The 22,212-nt window shown below is 41.9% G+C and overlaps 1 protein-coding gene across 3 annotated transcripts in view; it reads right to left on the bottom strand.

Moving 5' to 3' along the window:
• Positions 1-5,376: 5,376 nt before the first annotated feature.
• The window catches only part of abhd6a (abhydrolase domain containing 6, acylglycerol lipase a), a 44,362-nt gene continuing 27,526 nt past the window's right edge, over positions 5,377-22,212 (bottom strand). For all 3 annotated transcript variants that reach the window (XM_071337023.1, XM_071337022.1, XM_071337021.1), the window contains exons 5-9: positions 16,663-16,795; positions 10,313-10,482; positions 9,858-9,912; positions 7,576-7,676; positions 5,377-6,876 (exon numbers count right to left, since the gene is read on the bottom strand). In XM_071337023.1, coding sequence (XP_071193124.1) covers positions 6,688-6,876; positions 7,576-7,676; positions 9,858-9,912; positions 10,313-10,482; positions 16,663-16,795 — 648 coding nt within the window. In that variant the 3' untranslated portion in view covers positions 5,377-6,687. The remainder of the gene's footprint in view (positions 6,877-7,575; positions 7,677-9,857; positions 9,913-10,312; positions 10,483-16,662; positions 16,796-22,212) is intronic.

The following is a 22,212-nucleotide window of genomic DNA, read 5'->3' as shown; positions in this document are numbered from 1 at the left end:
CCGGGGCTCTATGAGTTCTCTGGGAAAATAATTCAACTCTGTGGAAGGTCAGTTCCACTTTGCGAGCCTGTCATGGAACACACCAACATCGTTCATTATTTTCCATAGAGCGCATAGCACCTCATTGAAGATGGTTTCTGAGTGGTTAGAAGGGCATTATAGAATAGACATTAAAACCAGATAACGGGACAGTTGGAAAATATATCGGGACACGTTGCAATCATGACGCATTTATGCACCTATACATGCAAGACCTTACTTGCTACAAAGTCACAGAAAGCTCCAAAGAAGAAAAACGTAGCTAGATAGATCATTAGGTAGCATTGATTGTTTTTTTTTTTAGTATCTGATGACCTGGTGAGTGATGAACATAAATGTCTACGGTCTCTATGTTTTAGTCATGACGCAAGTGGCACTATGCTGTCAAACCCTACGACATGTTTCTAAGTTTGACCAGCTGGGGGGGCTGAAAACACATGTAGTCCTGCTTTGTGGCATTTCGCGAAGGATCTATGTGATACTGATCACACTGTACGTTTTTGTGAGTGTAGATAAGGTTGTCCTTGTTCGATAGAGCCATTGGACGTCTTTCCGCGATGTTCCTATCATTGGTTAATATATAAGCTGACACAACACAATCCTTTGGGCAAAACTGAAAGTACTGATCAGACCACAATGTTTTATTTTTTAATTGAACCTTTATTTAACTAGGCAAGTCAGTTTAAGAACAAATTGTTATTTACAATAACGGCCTACCAAAAGCCTCCCGCGGGGACGGGGCCTGGGATTAAAAAATACAAATAAATATAATATAAATATAGGACAATATACACATCACAACAAGAGAGACAACACTTCATAAAGAGAGACCTAAAGCCAACAACATAGCAAGGCAGCAACACATGACAACACAACATGTTAGCAACACAACATGGTAGCAGCACAAAACATGGTTTGAAGTGGTTCCTCTCATCAACACGAATTTGAAGATGGACCTTTTTTTTTTTGCTACATGGTGACATTCAACCATTCATGTTGTTTCAACCGGAATATAGCGGAGAGAATTCCAAACAAAGTCATGGATTTAGCTAGAAGCTCACAGCCGATTCCAGCATCAAGAGGACAGATGACAAATACAGTTGCTAGGGTTCTAATTTATTTTTCCTGCAAGCTAGCTTGCCAACTTTAGTTCATCTACTAAAACCCATATTGTGTATTGCTGGCTGACATACTATCACAGATATTTCACCGGATGTAAAAATGTGAAGCATCCGGTTGGCGTTTCCTCTCACTACCAAATATGGTAGTCTTTGATGTTTTTGCAAGTTTTGCCACTTATTTTTTTTAAATCTTTATTTAACTATGCAAGTCAGTTAAGAACAAATTCTTATTTACAATGATGACCTACCCCGGCCAAACACTAACCCGGACGACGCTGGTTAAGTTTTGGGAACCCCCAATCACGGCCGGTTGTGATACAGCTTAAAATCGACCCAGGGTCTGTAGTGATGCCTCAAGCACTGATATACAGTGCCTTAGACCGCTGAGGCCACTCGGGAGCCCCTTGTACTCCTTCTGTGAGTCAACTTTTTTTCACATAGGAATCATATGTCATCAATAAATACCTTTTTTACTGTAAAATGTTCTGTGATTTTGTTTACTCTGTACCAGCTGACTACTCAATCCACTGTCTCATCAGCACAGACAGGGAAGTTATAAACTTGATCTCGACAATAAAAAGCATCTAGACATTATCTCACATTTCTTTAAGACTAACATTTAGTGTTCAACAGCAGAGATTTGTATAAACCTTACTGTCTGTCTCTCCGACATTTGCAACATTGTTTCAATATTCAAATTTGATCTCCAACTGTCCAATAGTAATGAACGTGTAGGGAGAGAGTCGGGACGAGAGAGAGAGGCAGGCAGTGTTTCTCAGCCAGTCGAAATCATGAATCAGCTGGCATCATTTTTTATGGAAAGGTAAAACGAAACGAAGTTTAGGGACTGAAAATTCTCAAATTTGGACTCATCAGACCAAAGGACATATTTCCACCGGTCTAATGTCCATTGTTCGTGTTTCTTGGCCCAAGCAAGTCACTTCTTATTATTATTGGTGTCCTTTAGTAGTAGTTTCTTTGCAGCAATTCGACCATGAAGGCCTGATTCACAGTCTCCTCTGAACAGTTGATGTTGAGATGTGTCTGTTACTTGAACTCTGAAGCATTTATTTGGGCTGCAATCTGAGGTGCAGTTAACTCTAATGAACGTATCCTCTGCAGCAGAGGTAACTCTGGGTCTTCCTTTCCTGTGACGGTCCTCATGAGAGCCAGTATCATCATAGCACTTGATGGTTTTTGCGACAGTACTTTAAGAAACTTTCAAAGTTCTTGAAATGACTGACCTTCATGTCTTGAAGTTATGATGGACTGTCGTTTTTCTTTGCTTATTTGAGCTGTTCTTGTCATAATATGGACTTGGTATTGTACCAAATAGGGCTATGTTTCAAATTCCTGTCCCAGAAACGGTGTCTCCCTAGCAGCATGCCGGATAGGGCCTAAAAAAAAAATCTGCCATGTTCATGAAAAAGTGCTTTTAAAAAATGTATTTAACCTTCATTTAACAAGGCAAGTCAGTTAATTAAGAACAAATTCTTATTTACAATGATTTTTACCTTGTCAGCTCGGTGATTCGATCTCGCAATCTTTCGGTTCCTGGCCCAACACTCTAACCACTAGGCTACCTGCCGCCCTTACTGTATACCGCCCCTAACTTGTCACAACACAACTGATTGGCTCAAATGCAGGAAATAAATAAATTCCACAAATTAACTTTTAGCAAGGCACACCTGTTAATTGAAATGCATTCCAGGTGACTACCTCATGAAGCTGGTTGAGAAAATGCCAAGAGTGGGCAAAGCTGTGATCAAGGAAAAGGGTGGCTACTTTGAAGAATCTCAAATCTCAAATATATTTTGATTTGTTTAACACTTTTTGGGTTACTACATGATTCCATATGTCATTTCATAGTTTTTATGTCTTCACTATTATTCTACAATGTAGAGAATAGTAAAAATAAAGAAAAACCCTTGAATGAGTAGGTGTGTCCAAACTTTTGGCCGGTACTGTATATATATTATTTTCGTTTTATTCAGATTTTTCATGGGGTGCAGCACCCTCAGCACCCCTACTTTCCCTGGCTATGTAACTATGGCTGTCAAACTATACATTTTTTAAATTGAGTTTATTGCAGGATTTGCTGTGAATAACGATGGATAATCGCAAATTCATAACTTTCTCAAATTGAGCTGTAATTTACGATTTGTTATACTAAAACAATTACAAGAACATTGCCGTTTAGAATTTAGATTTTGTCCAAATAAATTGATAAACTTTCTTTATCCTCAAAGTCAACTTGTTTACAAATCAAATTTTATTTGTCACATTCGCCGAATACAACAGGTGTGAAATGCTGACTTACAAGCCCTTAATCAACATTGCAGTTCAAGAAATAAAGTTAAGAAAATATTTACTAATAAACTAAAGTAAAAAATAAAATAAAAAGTAATGCAATAAAATGACATAACAATAACGAGGCCATATACAGGGGATACCGGTACCGAGTCAGGTTTGTTGAGGTAATTTGTACATATAGGTAGGGGAAAAGTGACTATACATAGATAATAAACAGCGAGTAGCAGCAGTGTAAAAACAAAGGTTGGGGGCTCAATGTAAATTATAAATTGTTCAGCAGTCTTATAGCTTGGGGGTAGAAGCTGTTAAGGAGCCTTTTGGACCTAGACTTGGCGCTCCGGTACCGCTTGCCATGCGGTAGCAGAGAGAACAGTCTATGACTTGGGTGGCTGGAGTCTTTGACAATTTTAAGGGCCTTCCTCTGACACCGCCTGGTATAGAGGTCCTGGATGGTAGGAAGCTTGGCCCCAGTGATGTATTCAGCCGAATGCACTACCCTCTGTAGCACCTTACGGTCGGATGCCAAGCAGTTACCATACCAGGTGGTGATGCAACCGTTCAGAATGCTCTTGATGGTGCAGCTGTAGAACTTTTTGAGGATCTGGGGACCCATGCCATATCTTTTCAGTCTCCTGGGGGGGGGGGGTGTTATCGTGCCCTCTTCACAACTGTCTTGGTGTGTTTGGACCATGATAGTTAGTTGGTGATGTGGACACCAAGGAACTTGAAACTCTCGACCTGCTCCACTTCAGTCCCGTCGATGAGAATGGGGGCCTGTTCGGCCCTCCTTTTCCTGTAGTCCACGATCAGCTCCTTTGTCTTGCTCACATTGAGGGAGATGTTGTTGTCCTGTAACCACACTGCCAGGTCTCTGACCTCCTCCCTATAGGCCGTCTCATCATTGTTGGTGATCAGGCCTACCACTGTGGTGTGATCAGCAAACTTAATGAGGGTGTTGGAGTCGTGCTTGGCCACGCAGCTGTGGGTGAACAGGGAGTACAGGAGAGGACTAAGCACGCACCCCTGAGGGGCCCCAGTGGTAAGGATCAGCGTGGCAGAAGTGTTGTTGCCTACCTTCACCACCCGGGGTCGGCCCATCAGGAAGTCTAGTACCCAGTTGCACAGGGCGGGGTTCAGGTGTTGAATGCTGAGCTGTTGTAGATGAACGGCATTCTTACATAGGTATTCCTCTCATCCAGGCGGTGTAGGGCAGTGTAATGGAGATTGCTTCATTCGTCGATTTGTTGGGGCGGTATGCAAATGTAGTGGGTCTAGGGTGTCGGGTAAAGTGGCTTCCAAAGCACTTCATGATGACAGTGTAATAAGATGAAAAGAATTGAGCTCGTTCAATCTCATCCAAACCCTGGCCTTCCTAAAGCTGTTGCTTGAAACCTGAAACTAACCCCCAAACTTTTCCTAAAAAGCTTTTCCCCCAACCCTTGAGTCAATATCACTAAGCTTTTCTCACCCCATATCAAGGCCCAGCCCCAAAACCACTGTAGTTCCAGCCTTTATCAAGCCTCAGCCTCACCCCATGTCAAGGCCCAGCCCCAAAACAAATAAGTCCAATGTGATTGGTCCATGAATTTCATGTCAGCATGAGAAAATAGTTTTATTTTGTGCTTTACGTGAACAAGCAAAAACATTGAGTAGATGGACAATGCATTAACATGTACAAGGATAACAAAAGTGTCACAAATCTATTTATTTTTTTGTCTCAGTGTAACTTAATGACATGGCATCAGCTAAAACGAAACAAAACAAACTTGTTGTGTCTCATTGCATCGATACTCTATCGTCATGCATCGATACTATCAGGTTATATCACAGGGTATAGCAGCGCTTGAAGAAAAAGTACTAAGTTAATAATAATATTACAAAAACGTACGTCATTGTAGCTCCATTGTTTTAAATAACATTTATTTGATCGTAAAACACAATGACAAATGTTTTCTTCAATATGTTCCAAATGTACAAGGTGTAATATGTTGTCTGTGGTTAATAATAAGACCGTGTACCAACCTTCAACAAGACAAATCAAACTAACAACAACAACAACAACAACTAGTAGTAGTTTGAGTTTGCGTCTAACTTTACTTCCTGGGTTTTCAGGCGGGAACAGTCTCAGACACTACCAACCACAGTCCTTCAGCTGACTCAGAGGTAACACAAACTCAAATTAAGTATAAAATCATGTTTTGGCAAAATCATGTAAGTAAGTTAGTAACACATTGGCAATTAAATAAAGAATATAACATTTTAAATGAAGGTCCTTAAAATCACTAAATAAATGCAATGTCACAATATTGTATCCCAGTATTTTACACAGTCTTCCTTCGCCTTATAATCAAATTCAAGCATGAAACAGCAGCCAGCTGGTTGATGGGCTCATTCCCTGAGGACTAGATTAGAAAAATATTACAAGATAATTTACAGATTAGATTTTTTACAGATAAACGCTCACTGTAGGCTGGTTTCCTGGACACAGATTAAACCTAAAACCTAGTACCTTACTGAAACCCTGACTGAAACCCTGACTGAAACCTAGTACCTCCTGACTGAAACCTAGTACCTCCTGACTGAAACCTAGTCCCTGACTGAAACCTGAAACCCTGACTGAAACCTAGTCCCTGACTGAAACCTAGTCCCTGACTGAAACCTAGTCCCTGACTGAAACCTGAAACCCCTTGACTGAAACCTGAAACCCCCTGACTGAAACCTAGTCCCTGACTGAAACCTAGACCCTGACTGAAACCTAGTCCCTGACTGAAACCTAGTCCATGACTGAAACCTAGTCCATGACTGAAACCTAGTCCCTGACTGAAACCTAGTCCATGACTGAAACCTAGTCCATGACTGAAACCTGAAACCCTGACTGAAACCCTGACTGAAATCTAGTCCCTGACTGAAACCTGAACCCTAGTCCTTGACTGAAACCTAGTCCCTGACTGAAACCTGAAACCCTGACTGAAACCTAGTCCATGACTGAAACCTGAAACCCTGACTGAAACCCTGACTGAAATCTAGTCCCTGACTGAAACCTGAACCCTAGTCGCTGACTGGAACCTAGTCCTTGACTGAAACCTCGTCCCTGACTGGAACGCATGTTCAATGGAGATCAAACCCCCATTGAAAGTGCTTCTTTGTCTAGGACTAGGTTTAACCTTGTCCGGGAAACGGGCACTATAAAAGTCTGAGCTCCAGGGAGTCAGTCTCAGGAGAGTTTCTTGCTGTTGTTAGAGCCAGAGCCAGTGTCGTGTTGGTTATTGATAAAGTCCATGATGAGCTGAGCTGTCTTGCGAGGTCGCTCCATCACCACAGAGTGACCACAGTTGTCCAGCAGGTCCACCTGACAGCCAGAGACGGCCTCCTTCAGCATAGATGATCCAGACACATCCACCACCTGATAGAGGAAGAGAGGAGAGGAGGGAGGGAGTACAATTAAGAGGAACACTCTTGGACCCTTTTCTATCTAGAACCTAAACGGGTTCTTTGGCTGTCCCTATAGGAGAACACTTTGAAGAACCCTTTTTGGTTCCAGGTAGAACCTTTTTGTGTTCCATGTAGAACTTTAAAAGGTAGCCTAGTGGTTAGAGTGTTGGGACAGTAACCGAAAGGTTGATGGATCGAATCCCCGAGCTGACAAGGTAAAAATGTATCGTTCTGCCCCTGAACAAGGTAGTTAACCCACTGTTCCCCGGTAGGCCGTCATTGAAAATAAGAATTTGTTCTTAACTGACTTGTCTTGTTAAATAAAAGGTTAAATATATATTTTTAAAAGGCTTCTACTTGGAACCAAAAATGGTTCTCCTATGGGGACAGCCAAATAACCCTTTTTTCTATTCTGTTTTATAATTTTAATCATTACAATTATAAAAGACAAACAGAAAATGACCTAAAATAGTCACATACATTATATACAAAACAAAATCCCTTTTTTCTAAGATTGTACAAGAGTTTACAAGTAGTGTACAAGAGTTTACAAGTAGTGTATGCACATCCAGTTACTTGCAACTTGCATTACTTGTAATAAAAGAAAGATACACTGTTGATTGCGTCCACATTGTGTAATGTTACGACCCAACGGTGTTGGAATACTTACCTGGTCATGCTTCCCCCAGATGACCTGTGTTGGGACTGTGATCAGATGCATGTTCTCATGTAAAGAATGTCTGGACTTCTCTCCTACGATCTCCATGAACACTGAGGAAAGATAGGAGGATACCTATTCACTGAGGAAAGATAGGAGGATACCTATTCACTGAGGAAAGATAGGAGAATACCTATTCACTGAGGAAAGATAGGAGAATACCTATTCACTGAGGAAAGATAGGAGAATACCTATTCACTGAGGAAAGATAGGAGAATACCTATTCACTGAGGAAAGATAGGAGAATACCTATTCACTGAGGAAAGATAGGAGAATACCTATTCACTGAGGAAAGATAGGAGAATACCTATTCACTGAGGAAAGATAGGAGAATACCTATTCACTGAGGAAAGATAGGAGAATACCTATTCACCGAGGAAAGATAGGAGAATACCTATTCACCGAGGAAAGATAGGAGAATACCTATTCACCGAGGAAAGATAGGAGAATACCTATTCACCGAGGAAAGATAGGAGAATACCTATTCACCGAGGAAAGATAGGAGAATACCTATTCACCGAGGAAAGATAGGAGAATACCTATTCACCGAGGAAAGATAGGAGAATACCTATTCACCGAGGAAAGATAGGAGAATACCTATTCACCGAGGAAAGATAGGAGAATACCTATTCACAGAGGAAAGATAGGAGAATACCTATTCACAGAGGAAAGATAGGAGAATACCTATTCACCGAGGAAAGATAGGAGAATACCTATTCACCGAGGAAAGATAGGAGAATACCTATTCACCGAGGAAAGATAGGAGAATACCTATTCACCGAGGAAAGATAGGAGAATACCTATTCACCGAGGAAAGATAGGAGAATACCTATTCACCGAGGAAAGATAGGAGAATACCTATTCACTGAGGAAAGATAGGAGAATACCTATTCACTGAGGAAAGATAGAAGAATACCTATTCACTGAGGAAAGATAGAATGCCTATTCACTGAGGAAAGATAGAATGCCTATTCACTGAGGAAAGATAGAATGCTATTCACTGAGGAAAGATAGGAGAATGCCTATTCACTGAGGAAAGATAGGAGAATGCCTATTCACTGAGGAAAGATAGAAGAATGCCTATTCACTGAGGAAAGATAGGAGAATACCTATTCACTGAGGAAAGATAGAAGAATACCTATTCACTGAGGAAAGATAGAATACCTATTCACTGAGGAAAGATAGAATACCTATTCACTGAGGAAAGATAGAAGAAAACCTATTCACTGAAGAAAGATAGAAGAAAACCTATTCACTGAAGAAAGATAGAAGAATACCTATTCACTGAGGAAAGATAGAAGAATACCTATTCACTGAGGAAAGATAGAATACCTATTCACCGAGGAAAGATAGAATACCTATTCACTGAGGAAAGATAGAAGAAAACCTATTCACTGAAGAAAGATAGAAGAATACCTATTCACTAAGGAAAGATAGAAGAATACATATTCACTGAAGAAAGATAGAAGAATACCTATTCACTGAAGAAAGATAGAAGAATACCTATTCACTGAGGAAAGATAGAAGAATACCTATTCACTAAGGAAATATAGAAGAATACCTATTCACTGAGGAAAGATAGAAGAGTACCTATTCACTGAGGAAAGATAGAAGAAAACCCATTCACTGAAGAAAGATAGAAGAATACCTATTCACTGAGGAAAGATAGAAGAATACCTATTCACTGAAGAAAGATAGAAGAATACCTATTCACTGAGGAAAGATAGAAGAATACCTATTCACTGAGGAAAGATAGAAGAATACCTATTCACTGAGGAAAGATAGAAGAAAATCCATTCACCGAAGAAAGATAGAAGAATACCTATTCACTGAGGAAAGATAGAAGAAAATCCATTCACCGAAGAAAGATAGAAGAATACCTATTCACTGAGGAAAGATAGAAGAGTACCTATTCACTGAGGAAAGATAGGAGAATACCTATTCACTGAGGAAAGATAGGAGAATACCTATTCACTGAGGAAAGATAGGAGAATACCTATTCACTGAGGAAAAATAGGAGAATACCTATTCACTGAGGAAAAATAGGAGAATACCTATTCACTGAGGAAAGATAGAATACCTATCCACTGAGGAAAGATAGAAGAATACCTATTCACTTACACATACAATATGCACCACAAAACATTCCACCAGGTGTGATTGACAAGTCTGACAAGATCATTAAATTATTCAATGAATGTTTTTGAAGCAGACATTCAAACCAAGTCCCTCACACTCTCTATAGAAGTCGTTGTTGGGAACTCGAACATCCACCAATCCCTGAAGAATCTGTCAAAAGAATAATACCGGTTATTGTAAGAAACCATGCAGTAGATTGTCGTTCAAAAAAAATGCCAACAAGTTGAAGAGAAGCTTTTGACTAGTTCTAGTAGTAGTCGTCCGGATTTTTTGTTGTTGTTATTGACTAAATCCTGAAGATTTTGACCAGCCGCCAACAACAACAAAACTAAGACCTGGATTCAATCCGATCAGCAGTAGATCCGCGTGATAGCGCGAATGACATTAAAAGGTTATTTTCGATTGAGCCTGAACGTATGCACCGTTTACCATGAATGTGGTTTCCGCGAACGCGGAAAACAATGCTTTGAAAAGGTCCAATTGCCCGACAAAGTGCGATCAGATTGAATCACGGCCTAAGTAATCCCGACTGAACTGTATCGATAACTACCTGTTGAGGGATCTTGAAGCGTACGAAAGAGCAGAGTTTGAGCATATCCTCCATCTCCTCTGGGGTAGAGGGGATCAGAGGAATGCCCTGGGGATCCAGGCTACCACTCAGTTCCTGGTCCTTCTCCAGTTCCCTCAGACGCTCCACAAACGGACTCTCGTTAGGAAGACCTGAAAAAAGACCACAAATAGAAGATCTAAACTGAACAAAAATATAAACGCAACATCAAATCAGATTGTATTTGTCACATGAGCCAAATACAACAGGTGTAGTAAACCTCACAGTGAAATGCTGAATACAACAGGTGTAGTAGACCTCACAGTGAAATGCTCTTAACCAACAATGCAGTATTAGGAAAAATAAGTGTTACATTTTTATTTTATTTTAAATAAATAGAAAAATAACAAATAATTAAAGAGCAGCAGTAAAATAACAATAGCGAGGGTATATTCAGGGGGTACCGGTACAGAGTCAATGTGTAGGGGCACCGGTTAGTCGAGGTAATTGAGGTAATATGTACATGAAGGTAGAGGTAAAGTGACTATGCATGGATAACAAACAGCGAGTAGCAGCATAGAAGTGGGGCGCAATGCAAATAGTCTGGGTAGCCATTTGATTAGCTGTTCAGGAGTCTTATGGCTTGGGGGTAGAAGCTGTTAAGAAGCCTTTTGGACCTAGACTTGGCGCTCCGGTACCGCTTGCCGTGCGGTAGCAGAGAGAACTGTCTATGACTAGGGTGGCTGGAGTCTTAGCAATTTTTAGGGCCTTCCTCTGACACCGTCTGGTATAGAGGTCCTGGATGGCAGGAAGCTTGGCCCCAGTGATGTACTGGGCCGTACGCACTACCCTCTGTAGTGCTTGCGGTTGGAGGCCAAGCAGTTGCCGTACCAGGCGGTGATGCAAACAGTCAGGATGCTCTCTGTTGCAGCTGTATAACCTTATGAGGATCTGAGGACCCATGCCAAATCTTTTCAGTCTCCTGAGGAGGAATAGGCTTTGTCGTGCCCTCTTCACGACTGTCTTGGTAGGTTTGGACCATGATAGTTCATTAGTGATGTGGACACCAAGGAACTTGAAGCTCTCAACCTGCTCCACTACAGCCCTGTCGATGAGAATTGGGGCGTGCTCGGTCCTCCTTTTCCTGTAGTCCACAATCATCTCCTTTGTCTTGATCACTTTGAGGGAGAGGTTGTTATCCTGGCACCACACTGTGTTGATACCTTCCCTCACCACCTGGGGGCAGCCCATCAGGAAGTCCAGGATCCAGTTGTAGAGGGAGGTATTTAGACCCAGGATCCTTAGCTTAGAGATGAGCTTTGAGGGCACTATGTTAGGGGGAGGGATGAGCTCTACAGCAGAGCACAAAAGCCGAAGAACATGCTCACATCCAGGTACTTATTACAGATGCTGGAGTTAGACAAAACTCATGGAAAACAGAACGGAAAAAGCCGCACACTGCTGCTCATGCCCCCATGTGATATTTATTAACGTTTCTACCCGTTAGGTCTTTATCAGGCATCCATATCCCAGGTGGGGGGAGGAAGGTCCTATATACAGGGGCAGTACTCAGTGACATCACTTCCTGAAACGGGTAGGTACATTTAAAAAAAAATGTATAACATAGTTTCACAATATTAACATTCAATGTATGAAAATATATGATCATACACAGGGAATGTGATCAATATTTACTCTACTCTGAGTCTCACAACTCAATCGCTGGTTTTCTGCCCCTCCCAAAAGATATAATTTGTAGATAATTGGCCCTCTTTCTGGGACTCACCCACAAACAGGACCAAGCCTGGCCTGCTGAGGAGTGACGGACTCCATCCTAGCTGGAGGGGTGCTCTCATCTTATCTATCAACATAGACAGGGCTCTAAATCCTCTAGCTCCACAATGAGATAGCTTGCTGCCTGGCCTGGAACCTGTTAGCCAGCCTGCCAGCTTAGTGGAGTCTGCCACTAGCACAGTCAGTGTAGTCAGCTCAGCTATCCCCATTGAGTCCGTGTCTGTGCCTCGATCTAGGTCGGGCAAAACTAAACATGGTGGTGTTCGCCTTAGCAATCTCACTGGAATAAAGACCTCCTCCATTTCTGTTATTATTGAAAGAGATTGTGATATCTCACATCTCAAAATAGGGCTACTTAATGTTAGATCTCTCACTTCCAAGGCAGTTATAGTCAATGAACTAGTTATAGTCAATCATAATCTTGATGTGATTGGCCTGACTGAAACATGGCTTAAGCCTGATGAATTTACTGTGTTAAATGAGGCCTCACCTCCTGGTTACACTAGTGACCATATCCCCCGTACATCCCGCAAAGGCGGAGGTGTTGATAACATTTACGATACCAAATTTCAATTGACCCGTTTTCATCTTTTGAGCTTCTGGTCATGAAATCTATGCAGCCTACTCAATCACTTTTTATAGCTACTGTTTACAGGCCTCCTGGGCCATATACAGCGTTCCTCACTGAGTTCCCTGAATTCCTATCGGACCTTGTAGTCATAGCAGATAATATTCAAATTTTTGGTGACTTTAATATTCACATGGAAAAGTCCACAGACCCACTCCAAAAGGCTTTCGGAGCCATCACAAGAAACTAGCCCCCTAGTTTACAGAAAATACCCGAGCTCTGAAGCAAGCTTCCAGAAAATTGGAACGGAAATGGCGCCACACCAAGTCTTCCGACTAGCTTGGAAAGACAGTACCGTGCAGTATCGAAGAGCCCCCACTGATGCTCGATCATCCTATTTTTCCAACTTAATTAAGGAGAATAAGAACAACCCAAAATGTATTTTTGATACTGTTGCAAAGCTAACTAAAAAGCAGCATTCCCCAAGAGAGGATGGCTTTCACTTCAGCAGTGATAAATTCATGAACTTCTTCGACGAAAAGATCATGATCATTAGAAACCAAATTACAGACTCCTCTTTAAATCTGCGTATTCCTCCAAAACTCAGTTGTCTGTACAGAAGTGCCAGGATCTCAGATCAATGGAGACACTCAAGTCTTTTAATCCTGTTTCTCTTCACCCATTCATGGAAATATTCATGGCCTCTAAACCTTCAAGCTGCATACTGGACCCTATTCCAACTAAACTACTGAAAGAGCTGCTTCCTGTGCTCAGCCCTCCTATGTTGAACATAATAAACGGTTCTCTATCCACCAGATGTGTACCAAACTCACTAAAAGTGACAGTAATAGGGCCTCCCGGGTGGCGCAGTGGTCTAGGGCACTGCAGCGCTAGCTGTGCCACCAAATCAAATCAAATATTCCAATCCGCGTGATCGAAGCAGTCTTGAAGCGTGGATTCAGATTGGTCGGACCAGCGTTGAACAGACCTGAGCGCGGGAGCTTGTTGTTTTAGTTTCTGTTTGTAGGCTGGAATCAACAAAATGGAGTCGTGGTCACCAGAGTCTCTGGGTTCGCGCCCAGGCTCTGTCGCAGCCGGCCGCGACCGGGGGGTCCGTGGGGCGACGCACAATTGGCCTAGCGTCGTCCGGGTTAGGGAGGGTTTGGCCGGTAGGGATATCCTTGTCTCATCGCGCTCCAGCGACTCCTGTGGCGGGCCGGGCGCAGTGCGCGCTAACCAAGGGGGGCGGGTGCACGGTGTTTCCTCCGACACATTGGTGCAGCTGGCTTCCGGGTTGGAGGCGCGCTGTGTTAAGAAGCAGTGCGGCTTGGTTGGGTTGTGCTTCGGAGGACGCATGACTTTCGACCTTAGTCTCTCCCGAGCCTGTACGGGAGTTGTAGCGATGAGACAAGATAGTAATTACTAGCGATTGGATACCACGAAAATTGGGGAGAAAAGGGGGTAAAATTTAAATAAAATAAAAATAAAATAATAATAAAAAAGTGACAGTAATAAAGCCTCTCTTGAAAAAGACAAACCTTGACACAGAAAATATTTTAAAAACTAAAAATCGGCCTGTATCGAATCTCCCATTCCTCTCAAAATGTTTTAAAAAATATGTTGCGCAGAGACTCACTGCCTTCCTGAAGACAAACAATGTATACGAAATGCTTTAGTCTGGTTTTAGACACCATCATAGCACTGAGACTGCACTCGTGAAGGTGGTAAATTACCTTTTAATGGTGTCAAACCAAGGCTCTGCATCTGTCCTCGTGCTCCTAGACCTTAGTGCTGCTTTTGATACCATCGATCACCACATTCTTTTGGAGAGATTGGAAACCCAAATTGGTCTACACGGACAAGTTCTGGCCTGGTTTAGATCTCATCTGTCGGAAAGATATCAGTTTGTCTCTGTGGATGGTTTGTCCTCTGACAAATCAACTGTAAATTTCAGTGTTCCTCAAGGTTCCGTTTTAGGACCACTATTGTTTTCACTATATATTTTACCTCTTGGGGATGTAATTCGAAAACATAATGTTAACTTTCACTGCTATGCGGATGACACGCAGCAGTACATTTCAATGAAACATGGTGAAGCCCCAAAATTGCCCTCGCTCGAAGCCTGTGTTTCAGACATAAGGAAGTGGATGGCTGCAAACTTTCTACTTTTAAACTCGGACAAAACAGAGATGCTTGTTCTAGGTCCCACGAAACACGAGATCTTCTGTTGAATCTGACAATTAATCTTGATGGTTATACAGTCGTCTCAAATAAAACTGTGTAGGACCTCGGCGTTACTCTGGACCCTGATCTCTCTTTTGACGAACATATCAAGACTGTTTCAAGGACAGCTTTTTTCCATCTACGTAACATTGCAAAAATCAGAAACTTTCTGTCCAAAAATGCAGAAAAATGTATCCATGCTTTTGTCACTTCTAGGTTAAACTACTGCAATGCTCTACTTTCCGGCTACCCGGATAAAGCACTAAATAAACTTCAGTTAGTGCTAAACACGGCTGCTAGAATCTTAACTAGAACCAAAAAATGTGATCATATTACTCCAGTGCTAGCCTCTCTACACTGGCTTCCTGTTAAGGCAAGGGCTGATTTCAAGGTTTTACTGCTAACCTACAAAGCATTACATGGGCTTGCTCCTACCTATCTTTCCGATTTGGTCCTGCCGTACATACCTACACGTACGCTATGGTCACAAGACGCAGGCCTCCTAATTGTCCCTAGAATTTCTAAGTAAACAGCTGGAGGCAGGGCTTTCTCCTATAGAGCTCAATTTTTATGGAATGGTCTGCCTATCAATGTGAGAGAAGGCAGACTTTATTGAAGACTCATCTGTTCAGTAGGTCCTATGATTGAGTGTAGTCTGGCCCAGGGGTGTGAAGGTGAACGGAAAGGCACTGGAGCAACGAACCGTCCTTGCCTGGCCGGTTGCCTCTCTGCCTCTGACCCTATTAGGGGGGCTGAGTCACTGGCTTACTGGTGCTCTTTCATGCCATCCCTAGGAGGGGTGCGTCACTTGAGTGGGTTGAGTCACTGACGTGATCTTCCTGTCCAGGATGGTGCCCCCCTTGGGTTTGTGCCGTGGGGGAGATCTTCATGTGCTATACTCAGCCTTGCAAACCCACAGTTTCATCCGCTGTCCGGGTCTCAGACAATCCCGCAGGTGAAGAAGGCGGATGTGGAGGTCCTGGGTTGGTGTGGTTACACGTGGTCTGCGGTTGTGAAGCCAGTTAGACGCACTGCCAAATTCTCTAACACGAAATTGGAGGTGGCTTATGGTAGAGAAATTAACATTAAATTCTCTGGCAACAGCTCTGGTGGACATTCCTGCAGTCAGCATGCCAATTGCATGCTCCTTCAAAATTTGAGACATCTGTGGCATTGTGTTGTGTGACAAAACAGCACATTTATAGTGGCCTTTAATTGTCCCCCAGCACAAGGTGCACCTGTGTAATGATCATGCTGTTTAACCAGCTTCTTGATATGCCACACCTGTCAGGTGAATGGATTATCTTGGCAAAGGATAAATGCTCACTAACAGGGATGTAAACAAATTTGTTCACAACATTTGAGAGAAATCCTATTTTTGTGATATATGGAACATTTCTGTGATCTTTTATTTCAGCTCATGAAACATGTTGAGTTTATATTTTTTTATTCAGTGTAAAGAAACATCTAAGAAAATGATCCAGAAGGCCTATTGGCATAAGGAGTTCTATAATTCATATTTTGTGCAAGAATTAACATTACGAATATTTCAACCAGCCCCACAAACCCACCCTTATTAGAAAAACTTAAACACAATTAATCATAGAATAGGATATTGTCAGGTAGCATATATATTTAAAAAAAACGTGTTGTTATATGATTGCAATCTCGGCGCTTGGTGTCACCTTGCGAGAAAATATGTCACTATGTACATTTTATGCAGCAACAGCCATTTTGAAAAGTTACTTTTGAACGTAGACATTTGTACCTGCCGGACAGATGAGGGTGACACTGCAAAGATCGTTGGGGTAACGGGCAGCGTATACTCCGGCAACGTTTCCTCCCATGGATGTGCCCACTAGGTGGAAGGGCCTCTTGGTCAGACGGACACTCTCCACGAACTGGACAGACACAGAGGGGACACAGAGACATGTTGTAATCCAGCATAAAAACATAACAATAGCAGTTCACAGTAGTTATCCAGCCGCTAATGAAGAAATAAATACAACAGTCAGTATCTGAGAGCTCTATGCCATTTCAATATATACAGTATATATATTTGGGGTAGCCTTAGTGGTTAGAGTGTTGAACTAGTAACTGAAAGGTTGCTAGATCGAATCCCCGAGTTGACAAGGTAAAAATCTGTCATTCTGCCCCTGAACAAGGCAGTTAACCCACTGTTCCTAGACCATCATTGAAAATAAGATTTTGTTCTTAACTGACTTGTCTAGTTAAATAAAGGTTAAATAAAAATACTAATATATACACATAGTATAAGATAACATGATCTCCTTTTCCTTAATTTTTATTTTATTTTTAAATCTTTATTTATCAGTATATTTGAATTCCACCATATTATTTTTTCCCCCCGGGGGATAATATTGAAAATGTAACCAAATGTAACCTTTTATGGATTCTTTGAAGAATTGGGATATGTCTATTAAGAAATAATGCAGAAACGAAGTAAAGTGACAAGACTTTATTTGTATAAATGTAAATATTTTGTTAAATAAAAGTGAGTTGGTCTTTTCTAAGATTTTACATGAGATCCAACTCATATTTACATCTAGTTTGAATCCATGAGGCTTTCAGCGATTGATTCAAAGCTTCAATGCTCTTTATGTTCAGCCCTTCATTGTCATGCGTATTATAGATGCATTTCCATTTGACCTTTTCTGGTAAACTGAAAGATCTAAAGATGAAAAGCTTCAAACTGCCGAAATGGGGATGGAAGTGACAAGAAGAGACAGACGAACTGTGAGACAATGAAAGAGACAATGAACGTGTTGATCAACATCACTAACAAAGACAAAGCTTTATCTTTCACTGCAATAGTATTTTGTCAATTTTAGTTAGTTTCAACTAAAAATTCTCCATTCTTTCTGGAATGTACAGAGCATTCGGAAAGTATTCAGACCACTTGACTTTTTCCACATTTTGTTACGTTACAGCCTGTATTTAATAGTTTTTCCCCCTCATCAATCTACATAAAATACCCCACAATGAAAAAGCAAAAACAGGTTTTTAGAAATTCTTGCAAATGTATATAAAAAAAAAAAAAAGGAAATATCACATTTACATTCAGACTCTTCACTCAGTACTTTGTTGAAGCATCTTTGGCAGCGATTACAGCCTCGAGTCTTCTTGGGTATGACGCTACAAGCTTGGCGACCTGTATTTGGGGAGTTTCTCCCGTTCTTCTCTGCAGATCCTCTCAAGTTCTGTCAAGTTGGATGGGGGTGTGTCACTGCACAGCTATTTTCATGTCTCTACAGAGATGTTCGATTGGGTTCAAGTCCAGGCTCTGGCTGGGCCACTCAAGGACATTCAGAGACTTGTCCTGAAGCCACTCCTGCATTGTCTTGGCTGTGTGCTTAGGGTCGTTGTCCTGTTGGAAGGTGAACCGTCGCCCCAGTCTGAGGTCTGAGTGCTCTGGAGCAGGTTTTCATCAAGGACCTCCCTGTACTCTGTTAATCTTTCCCTCGATCCAGACTAGTCTCCCAGTCCCTGCTGCTGAAAAACATACCCATAGCATGATGCTGCCACCACCATGCTTCACCTTAGGGATGGTGCCAGATTTCCTCCAGACGTGATGAATGGAATAGAGGCCAGAGAGTTCAGTCGTGGCTTCATCAGACCAGAGAATCTTGTTTCTCATGGTCTGAGTCCTTTGGCAAACTCCAAGCGGACTGTCATGTGCCTTTTACTGAAGAGTGGATTCCGTCTGGCCACTCCACCATAAATGCCTGATTGGTGGAGTGCTGCAGAGATGGTTTGGTACCTTCCCCAGATCTGACCTCATGGCTTGGTATTTGCTCTGACATGCACTGTCAACTGTGGGACCTTATAAAGACAAATGTGTGCCTTTCCAAATCCTGTCCAATCAATTGAATTTACCACAGGTGGACTCCAATCAAGTTGTAGAAACATCTCAAGGATGATCAATGGAAACAGGATGCACCTGAGCTCAATTTCAAGTCTCCTAGCAAAAGGGTCTGAATACTTATGTAAATACGTTTTTTTTTCTTAAATACCTGTTTTCACTTTGTCATTATGTGTTATTGTGTGTATATTGATGTGGAAAAAATATAATTGAATCAATTTTAGAATAAGTGTGTAATGTAACAAAATGTGGAAAAAGTTAAGGGGTCTGAATACTTTCAGAATGCACTGTAGATGCCAATCATGTCCACTGGGCCATTGCTCCACTTAATTGGTACGCAACAGGGCAAAAGATACTTGGACTTTCTTAGGGAACCCACTCTCAAAATGGGGTATTTCTCATCATTTTCGCCAGGCATAAAATGGGACCCATGTTGTCCAAAAAGTTATACTTTTGATTTATCTGTCAATAAATTTTTCCCCCCCCAAGAGTCTTCATGATCATCCAGGTGCTTTTTGGCAAACTTGAGTCAACATTTTGGACGAGATGGGTCTCATTATGTCTGGTGAAAACCAAACACTGCATTCCACAGTAAGAACCTCACACCAACGCTCAAGCATGGATGTGGTAGAGTGATGGTTTGGGAATGCTCTGCCGCCTCAGGGCCTGGACGACTTGTCTTAATAGAAGGAACCATGAATTCTGCTGTGTATCAGAGAATTCTACAGGACAATGTCAGACCATCCGTCTGTAAGCTGAATCGCAGCTGGGTCATGCAGCGAGACAACGATCCAAAACACATAATCAAATCTACATGAAAATGGTTAAAAAAAAATCCATTTTTTGGAATGGCCTAGTCAAAGTCCAGACCTAATCCAATTTGAGATGTTGTGGCAGGGCCTGAACCGAGCAGTTCATGCTTGAAAACCCACAAATGACCTCGTTCTGCATGGAAGAGTGGGCCAAAATTCCTCCACAGCGATGTGAGAGACTGATCAACAACTACAGGAAGTGTTTGGTTGGAGTCATTGCAGCTAAAGGTGGTACAACCAGTTAGTGAGTGTAAGGGGGGCAATTACTTTTTCACACTTGGGAATTGGTGCTTTTATAACTTTGTTAAATGAAGTAAAACACATTTTTTGTTATTTGTAAACTCAGGTTTCCTTTATCTAATATTAGGTTTTGGTTGAAGATCTGATTGGCCCAAAAAATGGCGCCGAAGACCATGGCTGACGTTTTACATTATTTTACCAATTGTGCTGTTTTGTCAATTTTTTTGCATTTTGTGTAACTTATTTTTTTAAACTTATTGTGTACATAATGTTGCTGCTACCGTCTCTTATGACCGATAAAAAACTTCTGGACATCAAAAAAGTGATTACTCAACACGGACTGGAAGAACATTTTTCCTTTAACGAGTCCTACCAGAAGGATATCCTACTTTCACTGGAACGGGCCCAGATCCACACCTTTGCGTGAAGAAAAGACGCCGGAAAAGGGGACGCAGATCGGGGATCCTTCTGAGAATCCGGAGGCCAGCGAGAACTACCAATGCCTTCCATTCTCCTTGCTAACGTGCAAACGTTAGAAAATAAAATGTATGACCTATTAAGATTATCCTACCAACGGGACATTAAAAACTGTAACACATCTTATGTTTCACCGAGACGTGGCTGAAGGAAAAAACGGACAATATAGAGCTGGCGGGATGTTCCATGCACCGGCAGAACAGAGACGCTACCTCTGGTAAGACGAGGGGTGGGGGTGTGTGTCTTTTTGTCAATAACAGCTGATGTCTAATATTAAAGAAGTCTCGAGGTATTGCTCGCCTGAGGTAGAGTATCTTATAATAAGCTGTAGAGACCGCACTATCTACAAAGAGAGTTCTCATCTGTATTATTCGTAGCCGTCTATTTACCACCACAAAGCGAAGCTGGCACTAAGACCGCTCTCAACCAGCTCTATAAGGCCATAAGCAAACAAAAAATGCTCACCCAGAAGCGGCGCTCCTAGTGGCCGGGGACTTTAATGTAGGCAAACTTAAATCAGTTTAACCAAATCTTTACCAGCATGTCACATGTGCAACTATGGGGGGAAAAAAATCCAAGACCAACTTTACTCCACGAACAGAGATGCATACAAAGCTCTCCCCTGCCCTCCTTACAAGCAAAAACTAAAGCAGGAAGTACCAGTGACTCACTCCATACGGAAGTGGTCAGATGATGCGGATGCTACACTACAGGACTGTTTAGCTAGCACAGCCTGGAATATGTTCCGGGATTCATCCAATGGCTTTGAGGAGTACACCACCTCAGTCATCGGCTTCATCAATAAGTGCATCGATGACGTCGTCCCCATAGTGACTGTACGTTCATATCCCAACCAGAAATCATGGATTACAGGCAACATCCGCATCGAGCTAAAGGCTAGAGTCGCCGCTTTCAAGGAGTGGGAGACTAATCCGGACGCTTATAAGAAATCCCGCTATGCCCTCACCTAGCTGTCTGAAGATGAATGTACTGACTATGACTGTGATATGTGGTTGTCCCACCTAGCTGTCTGGAGATGAATGTACTGACTATGACTGTGATATGTGGTTGTCCCACCTAGCTATCTGTAGATGAATGTACTGACTATGACTGTGATATGTGGTTGTCCCACCTAGCTATCTGAAGATGAATGTACTGACTATGACTGTGATATGTGGTTGTCCCACCTAGCTATCTGAAGATGAATGTACTGACTATGACTGTGATATGTGGTTGTCTCACCTAGCTATCTGGAGATGAATGTACTGACTATGACTGTGATATGTGGTTGTCCCACCTAGCTATCTGAAGATGAATGTACTGACTATGACTGTGATATGTGGTTGTCCCACCTAGCTATCTGAAGATGAATGTACTGACTATGACTGTGATATGTGGTTGTCTCACCTAGCTATCTGAAGATGAATGTACTGACTATGACTGTGATATGTGGTTGTCCCACCTAGCTATCTGGAGATGAATGTACTGACTATGACTGTGATATGTGGTTGTCTCACCTAGCTATCTGAAGATGAATGTACTGACTATGACTGTGATATGTGGTGGTCTCACCTAGCTATCTGAAGATGAATGTACTGACTATGACTGTGATATGTGGTTGTCTCACCTAGCTATCTGAAGATGAATGTACTGACTATGACTGTGATATGTGGTTGTCCCACCTAGCTATCTGAAGATGAATGTACTGACTATGACTGTGATATGTGGTTGTCCCACCTAGCTATCTGAAGATGAATGTACTGACTATGACTGTGATATGTGGTTGTCCCACCTAGCTATCTGAATATGAATGTACTGACTATGACTGTGATATGTGGTTGTCCCACCTAGCTATCTGTAGATGAATGTACTGACTATGACTGTGATATGTGGTTGTCCCACCTAG

The sequence above is a fragment of the Salvelinus alpinus genome, chromosome 12 (assembly GCF_045679555.1).
Source record: "Salvelinus alpinus chromosome 12, SLU_Salpinus.1, whole genome shotgun sequence".
NCBI lineage: Eukaryota > Metazoa > Chordata > Actinopteri > Salmoniformes > Salmonidae > Salvelinus > Salvelinus alpinus.
Note: the sequence above shows the minus strand (reverse complement) of the source record. Positions and strands in the feature narration are given on the sequence as shown.